This window comes from Nicotiana tabacum, chromosome 19 (genome assembly GCF_000715075.1).
Source record: "Nicotiana tabacum cultivar K326 chromosome 19, ASM71507v2, whole genome shotgun sequence".
Lineage (NCBI taxonomy): Eukaryota > Viridiplantae > Streptophyta > Magnoliopsida > Solanales > Solanaceae > Nicotiana > Nicotiana tabacum.
In genome coordinates, this window is record NC_134098.1 from 52,454,992 (window position 1) to 52,474,657 (window position 19,666).

The following is a 19,666-nucleotide window of genomic DNA, read 5'->3' on the forward strand; positions in this document are numbered from 1 at the left end:
TTTTTACACTTTTAGCGTATTTTAACATTGTCATAACATATTAGCATTCTTAATTTCTAAGTTGCGCATTCCATTTTTTGTAAATAATTGAATGTAGTTATTTTTTAGTTGATCTCATGTTTAATACTTTATTTACACTGTTGAAATATAGAAGTAAAACACGGGTCGTAAATATTAATTATATTTTAAATTCGATTGGATTTTGGAAGGCGAAGTCACTCAACGTGAAAGTGCTCAGCTTTTTTCTTTTCAAAATTTCATGCATTTCGAACAACATAAATTAGGTGGAACAGCATAAAAACATATGGACTAAAATATACGATTGATTAACACCATTAATCAAAGTCATGCTATCTTTGTCATCGTCTTGACCATGTGGCATTAACAAAGCGAGGGAAGTCCAATTTATTCTTCCGTTTTTACTCATAATAATGCAACAAATCATATAACCTCCTCATAAATTTCACCTTAATTGAAAAAGAGTAATTATTGGTATGTGATAAAATTTCTTGTAATTGTTGAAGGTGTTGTATAGGGTAAAATGGGTTTATATTAGATGATCGAATGATAGCGTGACATGTGAAATCGGAGACATGCGGAAGACAAATCGAGTAAGAACCAAGACCGGGAACAACAACTGCAGTTGGTATCAGATAGACCCTAAAGGGAACATAATCAACGTGAGTGGGTCGAATGTTTGTCCCCAGATGACATTTAATGAAGAATATTACCTAGTATTAAATAGGCAGCCGTTACGGAGAATTTTGGCATTCATGCCGTTTCATATATATCAATAGTCCCCTTTTATTATCATTTAAGGGACTTGATCCTATGATCTTATTTTCTAGGTATAGCTATAAATAGTAGTTTCAACAACCATTGTAAGGATACTAAAATTATTGACAAAACTTATGGTACATTCTATTCTCAAGCTAAATAAGATATCATGTATTGTTTCAAAAATTACATGGCCAAATTTTTAGTCTTCAAATCTGATTTTTCTATTTTTGTTGCACAAAGAGATGTAGTTGGGGCCTATTCAATTGAAACAAGGAACTTGGCATTAAGCATTTTGGAGATGATTGGAGAAGGTTTGGGACTTGGTAGGAATTACTTTGAGAATGGACTCACAGAAGTGCAAATTCTTCCGGTCAATCACTATCCATCATGCCCAGATCCAAGCTTAACACTGGGATTGCCGAAACACTTTGATCCTAATTTGATAACAATTCTTTTTCAAGGAAATATTTCAGGATGTATACGGTAAAAATCGGTTAGTCCTTCGTACGAACTGGTTTAAATGGTAATACATTGGATCAGAGAAGCGACATCGTAATATCAGGTTGAGGTTCGAAGTCAGGTTATCAAACTTCGAGTTATAGGATCGATCAATGACAAGCTCGGTACCATTATCGAGCTCGAATCGAAGTCGAACTATGATGCAAAGTAAAGTTATCGAACTTATGATTCAGAGACCGACCAACACTGACCCCGAATCAATACAGGGATCTGAGTCAGAATCGAGCTCGAGTCAAGATCGAGAGCTCGAGTCAAGACCGAAAACTCGAGTCAATATCGAGCTCATAGACAAGAGCCGTTGCAATCCCATTAGAGGAGAGAATCTTGGCATGAATTATGAAAAACCTGATTTATTATGGGTCTCCCACTATGTATTTTTAATTATATCTAAAAGTAGGATCCTTCACTATAAAGATGATGGCTACATTTCTGTAAAGGGACAGTCTTTTGCTTACATTGTAACTCAAATACCATATACTCCTATATTGAAGAGTTATTCTTTTGAGCTTCATAAATTGATTCATCTTGATTAGTCCTAAAAATCACCTTCTTTTCCAACTTTGTTTATTCTGCATTCTTTGCAATCCGTATTTGATATTTTTATTTATCCTTACAATTTGTATTAAGATATCGACAGGGCCAGAAAATCACTTGTCGACGTCGTTGAAGCTTGAGTCGAAGTACCACTAGACGTTAATTCGCATGTGGCCCTTGAGGCAAACCAATGTTCTGAACCTGAACATAGCATTCATGATGGTAATTGATCTGCAGCTCGAGATACCTATAACATGGAGGAAAACGACGTCAGCTTGTGTATGATTTTTGAAATGTTGCAAGCCCAAGAAATAGCGATAGCTCAGTTGCAGAGCCAAACCCAGCTACCGAGCAGGCCGGAGCCTAGTCCACCTCGAGAAATTGCCCACAGAATGGAGCCGGCCATAATAAGGCCAATGAGCAAGAATCGGGGACTACTCCCGAAATTGCTAAAATACTCAAGGAGCTCACAAAGCGAGTCGAAGTCAACGATAAAAAAGTAGAAACATATAACTCCAGGGTCGATCAGATCCCAGGGGCTCCACCAATGATAAAAGTGTTGGATTCCCAATTTTTAGTGTAAAAGCCTTTTCCCTCGAGTGCAGCCCCAAAACTAATCCCCAAAAAGTTCTGTATGACCGAAATTCCTAAATATAACGGAACGACCGACCCCAACAAACACGTCACCTCTTACACGTGTGCCATCAAGGGTAACGATTTAGAAGACGATGAAATCGAATATGTGTTGTTAAAAAAATTCGGAGAGACTCTCTCGAAGGGAGCAAAGATTTGGTATCACAACCTACCACCGAATTCCATCAACTCATTTTCCATGTTAGCAGATTCTTTTGTAAAGGCACACGCCGGTGCCATAAAAGTCGCAACAAGAAAATCAAACCTTTTCAAAGTAAAGCAAAGGGATAATGAAATGCTGAGGGAGTTCGTGTCCCGATTTCAAATGGAACGCATGGAATTGGCACCGGTCACGAATGATTGGGCCGTTCAAGCTTTCACCCAAGGTTTGAACGAGCGAAGTTCGATAGCATCACGTCTGTTGAAATAGAATCTGATCGAATATCTAGTAATAACTTGGGCAGATGTACACAATCGATACCAATCAAAAATCAGGGCGAAGACGACCAATTAGGAGCTCATCCTGGATTAGTACATCCAAACAGGTAGGCTATGTCGGCTATTAAAAACCAAAGGGACATCAACAGAGAGACAAGGTCAAACAAAGACCGATATCAACCATACATCACAGATCGAAGGAATAATAGTTCGGGATGCAATTTCGCCCGGAGCAATTGAAGAAGTGATCGAGGGTAGAATTCTCGGGGACTTATGAGAAAGAATGGATTTGACAAATATGTCGATCCTATAGAGGCATCTCGGTTATCAGAATATAACTTCAGCGTAGATGCATCGGGCATTGTATCGGCAATCGAAAGAATCAAAGATACTAGGTGGTCCAGACCCATGCAAACCGATCCTTCCCAAAGAAACCCAAATTCTATGTGCAAATATCATGGTACGCATGGCCACATGACCGAGTATTGCAGACAATTAAGGAAGGAGGTAGCCCATCTATTCAATGAGGGCCACCTTCGAGAGTTTCTCAGCGATCGAGCCAAAAATCACTTCAGGGAAAGGGACGCCAAAAGAAAAAATGAACAAGAGGAACCTCAACATATCATTCATATGATCATCGGTGGGGTCGACACTCCACAAGGACCTGTATTCAAACGCAATAAGGTACCGACCACTGGGGTAAAACGAACCCGAGATTATGTGCCCGAAGACACTTTATCATTCGATAACGAAGAAGCATAGGGCATTTCTCAGCCCCACAATGACGCTCTGGTAATTTCTATCTTATTAAATAAAGTTCAAGTTAAGCGTGTTTTAGTGGATCCGGGTAGCTTTGCGAACATCATCCGATCAAGGGTCGTGGAGCAGCTCGGTCTGCAAAATTAGGTTGTGCCCACAGCTTGGGTCTTAAACGGCTTCAATATGGCCAGTGAAATAACTAAAAGGGAAATTATTCTACTGGTAAACGTGGCTGGGACCATCCAAAATACCAAGTTCCACGTAATCGAGGGTGACATGAGGTACAATGCCCTACTTGGAAGGCCTTGGATCCACAACATGAGGGAAGTACCTTCGACTCTCCACCAAGTAATGAAATTCCCAACGTCGGACGACGTGAAAATGGTATATGTGGAGCAGCATGCTGCAAAGGAAATATTTGCAGTCGATGAGGTAACACCAATATCAACACTCTCAATCGCGGAAAGATCGAGCATTAAGTGTAAACAAGAAGTCAAATAGCAATCACAACCGCCAGTCTCGACCGAATAGGGGAAGCATGAAATGGAAGAAGACGAGGAGGATTTTCCGACCCCTTGAACTTTTATCACCCCCAAAGATTTTGACGCCACCAAATCAACGATTGAAGAACTGGAATAGGTTATATTGATCGAGCATCTGCCCGAGAAAAAGGTATACCTGGCGACGGGATTGACCCCCGAGCTTAGGAAAAAACTTATTCAATTTCTTATTAATAACATAGATTATTTTTCTTGGTCCCATTTAGACATGGCAGGAATCCCATCGTCGATAACAACGCACCGGCTAAGCTTGGACCCTAGGTTCAAACCGGTGAATCAAAAAAGGAGACCTCAATCCGAGATAAAGCACACATTTGTAAAGGACGAGGTAACTAAACTTCTCAAAATAGGGTCGATTCAGGAAGTAAAATATCCCGAATGCTTTCGGGGTTGGTTCGGGCAAGTTCCTTGGCTTCATGGTATCAAATCGGGGAATAGAGATCAACCCCGATAAAATCAAGGTCATCGAAGACATCACCATCGTGGATAGTGTAAAAGCAGTGCAGAAGCTAACCGGACGGATAGCTGCCTTAGGCCGGTTCATTTCGAGGTCGTCGGATCTAAGCCACAGATTCTTCTCTCTACTAAAAAAGAAGAACGATTTCGCCTGGACTCCGGAATTCCAACAGGCATTAGAACAATTGAAGCTATACCTATCGAGCCCACCACTGCTTCATACTCCGAAGGCAGATGAGAAACTTTACTTATACTTGGCGGTATCGAAAATTGCGGTTTGTGGTGTCCTAGTTCGAGAAGAGCAAGGTACGTAATTTCCTGTTTATTATGTAAGTCGGACCTTAGGAGAAGCAGAAACTAGATATCCTCACTTAGAGAAATTGGCACTAGCACTGATAAGCGCCTCTAGTAAGTTAAGACCATACTTTCAATGTCACCCCATATGCGTTTTGACTACTTACCCACTTCGTAATATTTTGTACAAGCCCAAACTATCGGGCCGATTGGCTAAATGGGCTGTCGAACTCAGTGGATACGATATCGAATATCAACACCGTACGGCCATCAAGTCTCAAATTTTAGCAGACTTCGTGGCTGATTTCACGCCAACCCTCGGACCCGAAGTCGAAAAAGAACTCCTGTTGAAATCGGGTACGTCATCGGGGGTATGGACCCTTTTTACGGACAGGGCTTCGAATGCGAAGAGGTCCGGACTTAGCATCGTGTTGAAACCCCCACGGGTGGCATTATTAGGCAATCTATCAAAACTTCTAGGTTGACTAACAATGAGGCCAAGTACGAGGCCATGATTGTAGGTCTCGAGCTAGCTAAAAGCTTGAGAGCAGAAGTCATTGAAGCCAAATGTGACTCTTTGCTAGTAGTAAACCAAGTAAACAAAACCTTCGAAGTTCTAGTAGATGGAATGCAAAGGTATTTGGACAAGTTATAGGTAACCTTTCACCGTTTCAAGGAATGGACTTTACAACATGTGCCTCGAGAACAAAATAGTGAGGCCGATGCACTCGTAAATTTGGGGTCATCGGTCGAGGAAGACGAGATAAGCTCGGGGACTGTCATCCAACTCTCGAGATTCGTGATCAAAGAAGGTCATGCCGAGATAAATTCTACAATCTTAACTTGGTATTGGAGGAATAAGTATGTTGAATACTTGAAGAACGGAAAACTCCCATCGAACCCTAAAGAATCAAGGGCCCTACGAACCAAAGCTGCTCGGTTCATGTTGGCTGAAGATGGAACACTATATAAAAGGATGTTTGATGGACCATTGGCAGTATGTTTAGGACCAGGAGACACCGATTATGTTTTACGAGAGGTGCACGAGGGCACTTTTGGAAATCACTCCGGTGCCGATTCATTAGTCCGAAAAATAATCAGGGCAGGGTATTATTAGATTGATATGGACAAAGATGCAAAGGAGTTTGTTTGAAGATATGACAAATGTCAAAGTTTTGTACCGATGATCCATCAGCCCGGAGAGAAACTTCATTGAGTCTTATCCCCATGGCCATTCATGAAATGGGGAATGGATATCGTCGGCCCTCTGCCATCGGCCCCAGGTAAAGCTAAGTTCATTTTATTTATGACTGACTATTTCTCTAAATGGGTTGAAGCACAGGCGTTCGTGAAAGTAAGAGAGAAGGAGGTTATAGAATTTATCTGGGATCATATCGTATGTCGATTCGGGATACCCGCAGAAATAGTATGTGACAATGGGAAACAGTTTGTCGGCAGCAAAGTGACTAAATTCCTCGAAGACCACAAAATAAAAAGGATATTGTCAACACCGTATCACCCCAATGGGAACGAACAAGCCGAATCAATGAACAAAACTATCATTCAAAACCTAAAGAAGAGGCTGAACGACGCTAAGGGAAAATGGAGAGAAATCCTACCCGAAGTTCTTTGGGCATATCGAACAACATCAAAATCTAGTACGGGGTAATCCCGTTCTCCTTAGTATATGGCTTCGAAGCCTTGATTCCAGTCGAAGTCGGGAAACTCAGTTCCAGGTTTCGATATACAACAGAAGAGTCAAATAACAAGGCTATGAACACTAGCCTTGAATTATCGGATGAAAAATGAGAAGCTACCCTCGTCTAATTAGCCGCCCAAAAGCAGCGAATCGAAAGATACTATAATCAAAGAACCAAGCTTCGCCATTTCAAACTCGGGGAATTAGTGCTAAGGAAAGTCACCCTCAGTACCCGAAATCCAAACAAAGGAAAACTAGGACCGAACTAGGAGGGACCATATCAGGTTCTCGAAAACGTCGGAAAAGGATCATATTGGAATGTGTCGCACCTAAAACGATACTACTGCTAAGGTACGACCCTCCCATATTCATTTATATTTCGAAGCTAACCCCTGCAGGAGTCCGATCAGGATCTAGGATGGATCCTTCAATACGAAGCCCTAGTCTGAAAGCACGTGTTGCACTTTTTTCCCCTTAGACCGATTTTATCCCAAATGGGTTTTCTGGCAAGGTTTTTAATAAGGCAACCAGTGATCGTGCTAAACTTAGAAACAATTCGACAATATCCGAGGCCTCTTTACAATCGACCTCGAATACCGGGGGAGCATTATCCCTCAAATATATCAAGTTCTGATGCAAGAAAGTTATTTCGTGACAACAAGGTTCCAATAGTAAAAATTGTAAGAGCCAAATGGTCAAAATGAACCATGCTCATATAGTTAGCCTGAGCCCTGACACAAAACATGGACACATGTATAATGACTTGCAAAGAAAAAAAATTTCTTTACCGATATCTTATATCCAAGAAAGATTCCCCCATTTCGAGATTTATTATGCAAACAGGTTTAAGGTAAATCAATGAGTTCGAGCAACACTCACTCAACTATAAAGCCCAAGGGCTACACCAACTTGAGTTTGAGCAACCATTCTCACTTGGGGACTATCTACAAAGCCTACGGGCTACATTACTTTGAGTTCGAGCAACCGTTCTCACTCGAGGACTATCTACAAAGCCTACGGGCTACATTACTTCGAGTTCGAAATCACTCACTCGATTATTAAGCCTGCGGGCTACATTACTTTGAGTTCGAAATCACTCACTCGACTATTAAGCCTACAGGCTATATTACTTCGAGTTCGAAATCACTCACTCAACTATAAAGCCTACTGGCTACATTACTTCGAGTTTGAAATCACTCACTCGACTATTAAGCCTACGGGCTACATTACTTCGAGTTCAAAAACGCTCACTCGGATATATAGGCTACGAAGTCCAAATTCGATCGAATTGCCTAAAGCCTTATGAAAACATTCGTAAGACATAAATAAATCGAAACCTTCACAAGACAGAAAATAAAACAGAGGCAAGTCGGGAGAAGAAGAGATATTTGTATATATTTACGAGATTGTTTACATGATTATTTGCAATATCCGAAATAGAAACTAAGGGACTAAGTTTCTTGGTTATCCCCGGGGGCAGTCTATTCTCCATCGGGATACTCCCCACTCTCGGACCCGCTCTTGCTCCTATCATCGTTATCATCATCATCGTCATCATCGGGAAACAAGGATTTAACATCGGCTTCGAGATCCTTAGCCCTTTTTATCTCTTCAGTGAGGTTGAAACCTCGAGCGTGGATCTCCTGGAGGGTCTCCCTCCGAGACCGGCACTTAGTAAGCTCAACAACCCAATGTGCTCGAGTGTTGGCGGTCTCAGCTACCTCTCTTACTTGTACCTGAGCATCTTCAGCATCGGCCCGATAAACGACCACGAATGCATCCACACCGGCCTTTGCCTTTTTGGCGTCAGATTCGGCCTTAGCAAGTTCAGAGGCCAACCGAGCCTCGAGCTCCTCTATTCTTCTTACTTGAGCCGAGCTTTTCTCCTTTATACTTTGAAGCTGGTTTTTGACTGATGACAATTGGGCTCGAGCATCCTCTTTCTCTGCAGCAAAGCGGTCCATACCTTCTTTCCACTTCAAGGACACTACTTTTATCGCATCAACCTCCTCGTGGAGTTTCCCGATCATCTCAATTTTCTGCTGCAGCTGTGAGACCAAAAAATTAGCCATCGTTCCGGTATCGAGCCCATAGGCTTTTAAAAGTATCATTACCTGCTCAGACGGATCGGTTTGATCTTGGTGAGCTTTGGCCAACTCAGCTCGGAGGTCTTTGATTTCCTCTCCCCTTTGCCGTAAGAGGAGTTTAAGGGAGTTCCTCTCCTCCGTGACCCGTTGAAGATCGATCTCGAACTGATGCAGCTCAGCTCGAGACCGAGAACATGCTTCTCGATGAACCGCCACAGCCTTTTGAAGAAGGAAGAAAAAATGTTAGGAAATAAGAGCAAAACATGAAAAATAATATCAACAAAGGGAGTTAAGAGCTTACCCCATTCAAAGCTAGCTGTACTTCACAGAGAAGGCCCGACACATCACTAGGGCCAACAACATCCTTGACCCCGGTAAACAGATCACGAAAAGGGTCCTCCCCTTCATGAGACCGACTCATCTCGAGGGCCCCCAAATCTTGGGCTTCCCGAATAGCCCCTTTGGAAAAAGCAGGAAGAATAGGCGAATCTCCGATGACTATTGCCCCAGGCGACTTGCGCGGGGTGTTCTCCTCAGTCGGAGAGCTTTAGGACCGGCCCCTTCTGATGTACCCACCATTTGTTGACTTCGGCAGGAAACATCCTCGATCTATAATGACTCGGGGACTTTGCCTGAACCTTCCTCCGATATCTCCTCGGTTCGGGGCGGAGCCTTATGAGTTACCGTCGATTCAGCCGCCTTTGGGGTATCAATGCTTTTCTTCATTCGGGCCGCCAGGGCAGACCCATCATTTTCTTCTTCTTCATTATCTTCATCCCTTAGATGCAGAACTGATTCTACGGTCAAGGGAATGGTAATCTTCTTCGGCTTACGAGCCGTCCTCTTCTTCAGTTTTGTATCTTCGGGAACGGAGGCCCTTTTCCTCATATTATCCTTCACCAGCTTTGGAACGGACGCCAAAGCCTCTTCTTCGGCGAACGAGGGCCTCAAAACCGTATCTTTGCCGACACCTACATACGAAAAAATTTATTAAAGTATATGCAAAGCATCTCAATCGAACTACCAAAAAATACGAGAAAGGGGCTTACCATGATTTTTGGCTTCCCATAGGCCCTTTGACAAATCACGCCATGAGCGCTCGACGTATATGGAGGTCAAAGCCACAGCTCGTACCCAGTTCTTGAAAACGGGAACTACATCACAAAAAGGGGGATATCAGTGAGAAAAGAAATGAAAGGGCAAAATAAAAGGAAATAACAGCAGAATTACATCTACGCTTCATGTTCTACTCCTCGGAAAAAAGCATCTTCTCAGTCGGAATCAGGTCCGAAGTCCTTACTCGAACGAACCTGCCCATCCAACCTCGATCCATGTCCTCGTCTATGCTCGAGAACAAAGCCTTGGTAGCCCGACACTGAAGTTTTATTAACCCTCCTCGAAAAAGGCAAGGACGGTACAATCAGAAGAGATGGTCGAGGGTGAACGACATCCCCTCGATTTTGTTCACAAAATATCGGATCAAAATAACGATCTGCCAAAAAGAAGGATGGACCTAGCCTAGGGTTATTTGGTATTGACGGCAGAAGTCAATAATAACAGAGTCGAGGGGACCTAACATGAAAGGGTAAGTATACACACTTAAAAATCCTTTCACGTAAGTGGTGATATCTTCGTCAGAAGAAGGGATTATTATTTCTTTGTTCTCCCAATTGCAATCTTTCTTTAGCTGTTTGGGGTGCCTCTTGGTTATCGAACACATGTACCTCGATACTGGCTCACATCGGCTGGGAACCGACGAGCCTTTATCGACCTTAACATTAGAGTTAAGAACACACGCCCCAGGAACGCACTCCTCAGGCCGTGGCTCTACTAGTGTTTCGTCGGCGGCGGACTGTGAAGATGAAGCTTTCTCTTTCTGAGAAATGGTTTGTGATGTTTTCGCCATTTTCGAATTTAAGGGCCGAGAATAGAAGAAAGATACAAAGATTTGGTAGTTTTGAAGAAGGACTTTTGAAGAGAGGAATCATAGCTTTGCGAATAAACTTAGAGGGCAAGAAAAAGAACTTGGAAAATTTGGAATATTGAAGATGTAAAAGTGGTAAATGGTAAAAGGAAGGGCTATTTATAGATTAAAGCAATGACGGTTCAATATCAGTGGTGGCCGACCACCGTCTGACATGCATTAAATGCCTTAAAAAATTAAACCGACGGGACAACTATCACGTGCGTCATGATCGAGCCCAATGTAAATGTCAGCTTAAATCTGATCGGGCCGTTGTGAAATCATATCGTCTCTCGCTACATCCTTCTCGAGAAACGAGGGGACTATCTGTATACAGTAAAAATCGGTTAGTCCTTCGTACGAACTGGTTTAAATGGTAATACATTGGATTAGAGAAGCGACTTCGTAATACTAGGTCGAGGTCCGAAGTCAGGTCATCAAGCTTCGAGTTTTAGGACCGATCAATGACAAGCTCGGTACCATTATCGAGCTCGAATCGAAGTCGAACTATGATGCAAAGTAAAGTTATCGAGCTTATGATTCAGAGACCGACCAACACTGACCCCGAATCAATACAGGGATCCGAGTCAGAATCGAGCTCGAGTCAAGATCGAGAACTCGAGTCAAGACCGAAAACTCGAGTCAATATCGAGCTCATTGACAAGAGCCGTTGCAATCCCACTAGAGGAGAGAATCTTGGCAGGAATTATGGAAAAACTGATTTATCATTGGTCTCTCACTATGTATTTATAATTATATCTAAAAGTAGGATCTTTCACTATAAATAAGATGGCTACATTCCTGTAAAGGGACAGTCTTTTGCTTACATTGTAACTCAAATATCATATACTCCTATATTGAAGAGTTATTCTTTTGAGCTTCATAAATTGATTCATCTTGTTTAGTCCTAAAAATCACCTTTTTTTTCCAACTTTGTTTATTTTGCATTCTTTGCAATCCGTATTTGATATTTCTATTTATCTTTACGATTTGTATTAAACTATACCACATATCCTTAGAACTACGTACAAAATTAACTCTATCTGTTTTTCGGGTAAACACATGACTTCAAGTGTTCAAAGATGGAGAATGGATTGGCGTTGAGCCTCTTCCTTATTCATTTGTGGTGAACATAGGTTGCCAATTAAGGGTACAATTGTTATTGATTATTTTCTTAATTTCATTACAATTGAGTTTAACTTCTATATACTAGTAATAAATATAAAATAAATTAATTTTTACGCTATCAAATTTCCTAAATGATAATTACAACAACGTTCGATGCAGGTGATTAGCAATGGGATACTGAAAAGTGCAGAACATCGAGCTGTGACGAATTCGAAAGATGCACGGACAACAGTTGTGACTTTCATTAATCCAAGCTATCAGAGTATCATCGAACCTCCTAAATCTTTGATTGAGAAGACGGGCAGTTCCATAATGTTTAGACCTTTCCAATACAAAAGAGTTTCTAAGCAATTATCTTGCAAAGGTTGGCGATCCTGATATAGTCTTGGAGCCTTATAAGTTGCAAAATTAAGTTGAGTTGGACGGAGCTGGAGTTTGCCATTGTCATGTAACGTTCAATATGCTTTTCTTTTCTTCTCTTCTTTATCTTTTTCCTTTCCCCTTTTTTCCTTTCTCAACTCTTTAATATTTAAGTGGTAGTTACCAGAGCTCTTGAGCTTGGGTTGTGTTATGTTAGTAATCCTTTCATTTGAAGTTTTGAGCAGTGTCTTTTAGGTAATGGTATACACGTGTATCCTTAATCACCCAGTCTAAAGTTAGTTGCTTTAGCCGGCAAAGAATATTCCCAATAGTATGAAGGATCAATCTATACAAGGAATATGTGAAACTTTACATTGAAGATTGAAGATTGAAGAGAGAGAGAGAGAGAGAGAGAGAGAGAGAGAGAGAGAGAGAGAGAGAGAGAGAGAGAGAGAGAGAGAGAGAGAGAGAGAGAGAGAGAGAGAGAGAGAGAGAGAGGGAAAAAGAAGATATATGACTTTAATATTTCCATGACAAAACCTTCATATCTGTAAATATTCCTTGGCATTCTCAAAAAGAAAATTTAGGATTTAGGATTTGGCATGAAGTAAATAGAAATAAATGATTTGGGTTGTGCTACAATATATCATTAACTTAATTAAGCTTCATTTTGTATGGCATCAGTATGAATACCAAAAGCTTTGGAAGCATTAATAAAATCTTGGTAAAGAATGGATTTGTAGAGAGGGGGATTAGATTCATTCAGCAAGACTTTTGCAGGCTCAACAATGCAGTTGGGAGCTGGATTGACAAAAATGGCAATCGATGTTCTTGCTTCCCTTGCATTTGTTACTACTCTGTGCTCCACACTTCTTAGCTTCCCGTTGCTGATAATCTAAAATAAAAAAGTTAAAAGTGAGAAACATGCACTTAGATAGAAGTGTCCAGTCCATATAATATATCATGTAACACTTTATATTTGCCTATTTGCTACAAAAACGCAGTTCAAATTTAGCCCACCAATGACTCAACTGTCTTGTCCATATGTGGTCCTGGAATAATAGGTTAAATCATTCAAATTTAAGCAGAATTTCTGAAAGTATATTGCTTTCATTCTCATAGTTTCAATACCATAATAAGTAAGAGTAGTATGTTTTTGGGAAGTTTGCCAATCTCTACCCCTAAAGACAGTTATATTTTATATCAGCTCTATTTACTATTCCTTGGTTCCAAATATTAGTCTCTTTGCAAATTAAATTGGTTTAAAATATTTGATACATACCTCTAACTGGTTGCCTATGTTGACAACAAAAGCATTAGAAAGAGCTCCAACGCCCATCCACTGACCATCTACCAAGACTTGAAGCCCACTCACATTCCCTTGATAAATTATGGTTATGAGGCTCGGATCAAAATGTTTCGGTATTCCTAATGTCAGGCTCGGATCTGGGCACGCTGGATAATTGTTTGCTGACAACAGTTGAACTCGGCTTTGTTCTTCAAAATATCCTGTTTCAATTCCTAATCCTTGGCATATCAGCTCCAGTATTGTCAAACTCAGCTTCCTTATTTCTGCTACGTATGTTTCCACTATTTTTCTGTAATTAATTCGTTTCCGACTAGATTAGATCCACTAGAATTAGATGAGAAATAGTTGAGCAACTATATATGTTTTTTTGGTATTGGTATTCTTTTTTTTTAATTACCTGTAGCTAGCTGGTTTATCAGGCCAACTTTGCATGCATTTTTCCAGAGGGTGACAAGGGTGTTTTATATTATCCCTCCATAAATGGACACCACCTTTAACTTCATCCTTGCTCCCAGTGTAAATCCACCCTTTCTTGGTTGATACATCTACATTTTGTTCGTCAGCCATGTCGAAAAACTCTTTAAATGTGGACATTGTTTGAGTCACAACGTTTTCTGGGATTCCATGGTTGATCACCTGAAAATTCTTTGTTAGTCTACACTCTAGACCATCGGTGGAATCAGAAATTAATGCAAGGAAATACAAAATAAAAAGAAGAAAAAAATATCGTACTTTTGATTTGAATCAGGAATTTACACGAGGGGATTCACCAAAAAAAATATCACACTTGTCTGCACCTAAAACAACTTTTGAACGTACTTTGTCATTACACTAGAATCTTTTCTTAAGTTAAGGAAATTCATCGGTTCAATCGAACCCTCTTGAATCTACATAACTCCACCCTCGTCTAGACTTTAGAAGAGGATTAAAGATACAGAGACAATAAATTCAAAATAGGTTCGATTTCTTTTATATATAAAAATATATACAAGATATATTCGTGTTTTAATTTAGATCTACTTGTAGTACTTAAATAAACGGCTCTCTTATCTTGGAAAAAGAATATTCGGAATAACAAATAAAAATTGATCTATATACCTGGAAGAAACCAAATTCTTGACCAGCTTGCAAGAGTTGCTTGATTGTTTCCAAATTTCCCGAAGAATTGACTAGGGATTTTCCAAGGTCAATTACTGGGATTTTCTTGCAAATTGGTATAAGGGCTTCCCCTGGTCTTTCTTCTGGGGAAAATGTATAGCACTGAGGAACAGATTCAACATTGAACCACTTTGGGTTATTCTTCTCCATGATTGCCCTGAAATTTCTTCCAGCAAATTCAAACATGGAGTGTAGCTAATGCTTACACAATAATTAAGTACATGTGCCTAGTGCTCATGCAAATAGTTACTTAATTATTTCTTTATTAATTAATCAACTAACCCACAAACTCCCTTGACTATTTTATTGTCGAGATCACTTTCTTAGTTCAGTCTTACGTTATCATTTCGACTTAAGTTAGTTTATTTGACATTGAACAACTTGTGGTTTTAATACAAAACGTAGCCGGCCATTTTTGTCGTCCTTGGTAAAATATTAGAATCTTAGGTACATGGAGTTTCTTTTATAGGATACACGTTTGATTTCCGTAACTATATAGATGATACAAGCAAATCAGAAATTACGACTGAATTAATCATACACAATTAGGGTCAGTAAGCTAGATAATTCTCTGGTTATTTAACTAATTTTACCAAGTATTGACATTTTTAATTTTAATACGGCGAATACTGGTTAGTGCAATGCTGAACTAAATATGGGTCATAATGGGTTTCAGTTATATATGTTCTATAAGATTTTTACACTTTAGCTTATTTTAACATGTCTTTAACACAAAGTTGCGCATGCCACTTGCCGTAAATAATTGCCAATAGTTTTCTTTTAGCTGATCTCATATTAAATTCTTTATGTACTCTTTGAAATATAAAAGTTAAACTCGTCATATATATATATATATATATATATATATATATATATATATATATATATTATATTATATTATGGAAGGCAAAGTCCTCAATGTGAAAGTGATCAGCTTTTTACTTTTCAACATTTCATGCATTTCGAACAACATAAATTAGGCGGAACAGCACACAAACATATGGACTAAAATATAGGATTGATTAGCACCATTAATTAAAGGGCAAAATAAATAGTTTAATCATCGACCTTGCAACGAAATCCTTGTTACACATTTCTTGTTCATGGAAATTTTTTTACACACTCAACCTTTTAAAAGTGTGTCTAAGACACACCACTTTTGTGCTTGACCAATTTTTCAGATAACGTGAAAGCCACGCCCTAATAGAGTCGTGACACGTGTCATTGACTTTAAAAAGAAAAAAAATTAGAAATTACAATTAAAACACATCTTCTTCATCTTCCCATTTTCTATATTAAGTATCATTGTTGCTGCCACCTAGTTGTTTGTGAGAAAGTTTCCAACAACACCAAAATTCAACCACACCATCTAAACAGCTAGCTGAAAATAAATTGAGCAACAAGTTGAGTTCAACAACCCAATAATCAACAAGACCCAATTGAATTTTCAAGCTTTTTTCGATACTACAACAATGGTGGGTTCTAGATTTTTTTACCAAACCTTCAATACTACTATTAAAGCTTATAAATCTATCACAAATAAATGGTTTTCACAATATTTGGACAATAAACCAACAAAAATCGCTCAATTTTAAATCTAAAATTTTATGTTCTTTCCAAAATTCTATTTTGGGGAAGAAGATGGAGGGGGGGGGGGGGAGTATGAGGAAGAGGGTTTCTGTGGGAAGGGGAGACAAAAAATGGGATTTTTTTTACGGGCTTCACGTGCTTTATTTGTGTGTACACAAGCAAATGCTATCTGGTCAAAAATTTGAATGGTTAAGTGTGTGAAGGTTGATGGGTAAACTATGTATTTTTCTTTGATTAAAGTCATGTTATCTTTGTCGTCTCCGTGAAGCTATATGGCATTAACAAAGCGAGGGAAGTCCAATTTTCGTTGTTCTTTTTTTTTTCCACTCATAATAATTAAACAAATCACACAACCTCATCATAAATTTCACCTTAATTGAAAAAGAGTAATTATTGGTATGTGATAAATATTTGTTCTAATTGTTGAAAGTGTTTTTTCTTTTTCTTTTTGGGGCTCCTTCTCGTATTGCATCCTTGACATCAGTCAAGTATGCAGACGTTTTAAAAGACCCTGCATTGTATCCTTGACATCAGTCATTTGAAGAAGAGAGAATTATGATGTCGCGGTCCGGAATTTTCACTCTCGGGGCCGTGGTGGCGCATAACATTTCACTTGCTAGGCAAGTCAATGTTAGATAGTTTTACGCCATTTTTAACAAATCAAATTAACTGGTGCCAATTAAACTGAAATAACTGTAATAGAACTATAATAAAGTGTGAAAAGTCATAACAAACAAAATATCTAAATATAATCCAGAACCGGTATCACAAGTGCACGAGCGACTAGAATAATACATATAATGGCTTGAATGAAAGTAAAACTGTCTGAAAAGAAGTAAACAACGAAGATAAAGTAGAACGGGACTTCAGGACTACGAACGCCGAACAGATTTACCTCAAGTCTCTGTCAGATGTCTGATCCGAGCAATCTACTGACCGTCGTTGGGACCGATTCCAAAGTCTGCACAAGAAGTGCAAAGTTTAATGTGAGTACAACCGACTCTATGTACTTTATAAGTACCGAGCCTAACCTCGATGAAGTAGTGATGAGGCTAAGACGGGTCACTTACAATAAGCTGTATGCAGTATAATAATAGTGACAGGAAAGAAAATACAGGAAAATAAAGCAGTTAACTCATGACAATAAACTCAATCCTTAAAAACCAGTAAAACTAGTAATATCAATCCTCAAAATCATGTATAAAAACACCGAAGCCAATACAACACAACAAGGAATACAAAAACACTCAAACCGTTGTAGCGCGTAACCTGATCCCATCGTACAAACACGATCCTTCCTTATTTCACCATATCAATAACAATAATAATAAGTCAAATATGCTGCGGCGTGCAACCCGATCACACCATATAATCCTCCCTTATTTCACCATATCAATCCTCCCTCATTTCACCTGTTGCGGCGCGCTACCCGATCCCACCATATCAATATCAATCAACCCTTATTCCAGCGAGCAACTCGGTCCATAAACACAAATCAACAAATGGAAGCAAATCAATAAAATCACAAGAATCTCTACGATTAACGAATATGAAAGAAGAACCATAAAGGAAATCTCGTACCAAATTAAAAATTTGCTAAAATTAATACCAAGCAGCAAGACAAGTCAAATAAATGACAACTAAAAGGTACAAGTAAGTCAATTAAGGCAAGTAGCAATTAAATCATGCAAACATGGGAGAAACTAATATTTTAATACGAGAATAATAAATTACAAGTAGCAAATTAAGGCATGAGAAGCAATTAAAGCATGTAACAGTTGAGACATGGAATAAAATAATTAATGAAATACGGAAAAGCATGGAAACAAGTATTTTGACGGCGTATATACACTCTTCACCTCGCATATACACCATTACACATAAATTTCACATAGCACGTAGCTCAAGGGTTCGTAATTCCCTCAAATCAAGGTTAAACCCAACACTTACCTCGCTGCGCAAGCAAATTAAAGTTCTACCGAGGCCATTCCTCTAAAATCTGCCTCGAAACAACCGAATCTAACCAAAATCGACTCAATAATATCAAATAATGCTAGGAAAATTAATTACAATACATAAAGTTAAGATCTTTACACTTTTTTCAAAAAGTCAACAAAATTCAACCCCGGGCCCGCTTGGTCAAAATCTGAGATTTGGACTAAAAGACATTTACCCATTCATCTCCGAGATCGATTATGTAATTAGTTTAGAAATCCGACCTCAATATGAGGTGTAAACCCCAATTCTTCCCAAATCTGTAATTTTCTACCACGAAAGAACAAAGATTACAGATAGAAATTAATAGATGATGATGAAAATTAAAGAAAATAAGTTAAAGTACACTAACCTATGAAAGGGTAATGAAATTTCTCCTCCAAATCGCCTCTAGACCGAGTTCTAATGAAAAGATGGTAAAAATGGATGAAATCTCGTGTTTGAAATGTTTTACGGACTACGCGTCAAGCCTTCTTCGCGTTCGTGAAGGGCCTACCGCGTTCGTGATGCACAACGGCCACATTGGCCTAGGCGTTCGCGAGTTACCCTTCATGTTCACGAAGGCTTACACCCACCTGCCCTTGCGTTCGCAATCCTAGTGCCACGTTCGCGAAGAGTAATGGTTAGTTCCCCCTTCCAGGGCCATAACCCCTATGCGTTCGCGAGAAGTTAGTCACGTTCGCAAAGGGTAAATCACCCAATGCTCCGCGTTCGCGACCAAGCTATCGCGTTCGTGATGAATAAAACCACCCCATCCCCAGTTTCCCCTTCACGATCGCGAGAGTTGCTTCGCGATTGCAACGCACAAAGCATCAGGTGGCAGCTGAAGCTCAAAAACCAAAAATTTCAAAGTTCAAAAATATCTGTAACCTATCTGAAACTCACCCGAGCCCCTCGGGCTCCAAACCAAACATGCACACAAGTGTAATAATATCATACGGACTTGCTCGCGCGACTAAAATATCACAATAACACCTAGAACCATGAATCAGACACCAAAAATAATAAAATTTTCAAAGAAACTTAAGAACCTTCAATTTCTCAATCGGAAGTCCGAATCACGTCAAATCAACTCCATTTTGCACCAAATTTTGCAGACAAGTGATAAATACTGAAACAAACCTATACCAAGTTCCGGAACTAAAATCCGAACCTAGTAGCCACAAAGTCAAACTACGGTCAAACTTATGAATTCTTTAAACTCGTAATTTTAACAAATTATGATAAATCAAGTTAGGGACTCCGAATTCGATTTCGGGCATACGCCCGAGTCCCAAATCACGATACATACCCACCATGACTTTTGAAACACTGATCTAGATCTGTTTACATAAAACATTGAGCGTAGTCAACTCAAATGAGTTTTAAGGCACGATTTAATATTTTTATCAATTTTCTCATAAA

General features: G+C 39.5%; 1 protein-coding gene and 1 pseudogene across 1 annotated transcript; one reads left to right on the plus strand and one right to left on the minus strand.

Annotated features, from left to right (window-relative positions):
* Nucleotides 1–967: 967 nt before the first annotated feature.
* Nucleotides 968–12,262, plus strand: LOC142173483 (hyoscyamine 6-dioxygenase-like; annotated as a pseudogene).
* Nucleotides 12,263–12,724: 462 nt separating this feature from the next.
* On the minus strand, nucleotides 12,725–14,891 carry LOC107800387 (hyoscyamine 6-dioxygenase-like). Its single transcript, XM_016623554.2, has 4 exons — nucleotides 14,618–14,891; nucleotides 13,917–14,155; nucleotides 13,493–13,808; nucleotides 12,725–13,105 (listed from the first exon to the last, which is right to left on the minus strand). The coding sequence occupies exons 1-4, from the start codon at nucleotides 14,861–14,863 to the stop codon at nucleotides 12,869–12,871; spliced, it is 1,038 nt and encodes a 345-aa protein (XP_016479040.1). The 5' UTR covers nucleotides 14,864–14,891; the 3' UTR covers nucleotides 12,725–12,868.
* Nucleotides 14,892–19,666: the final 4,775 nt, after the last annotated feature.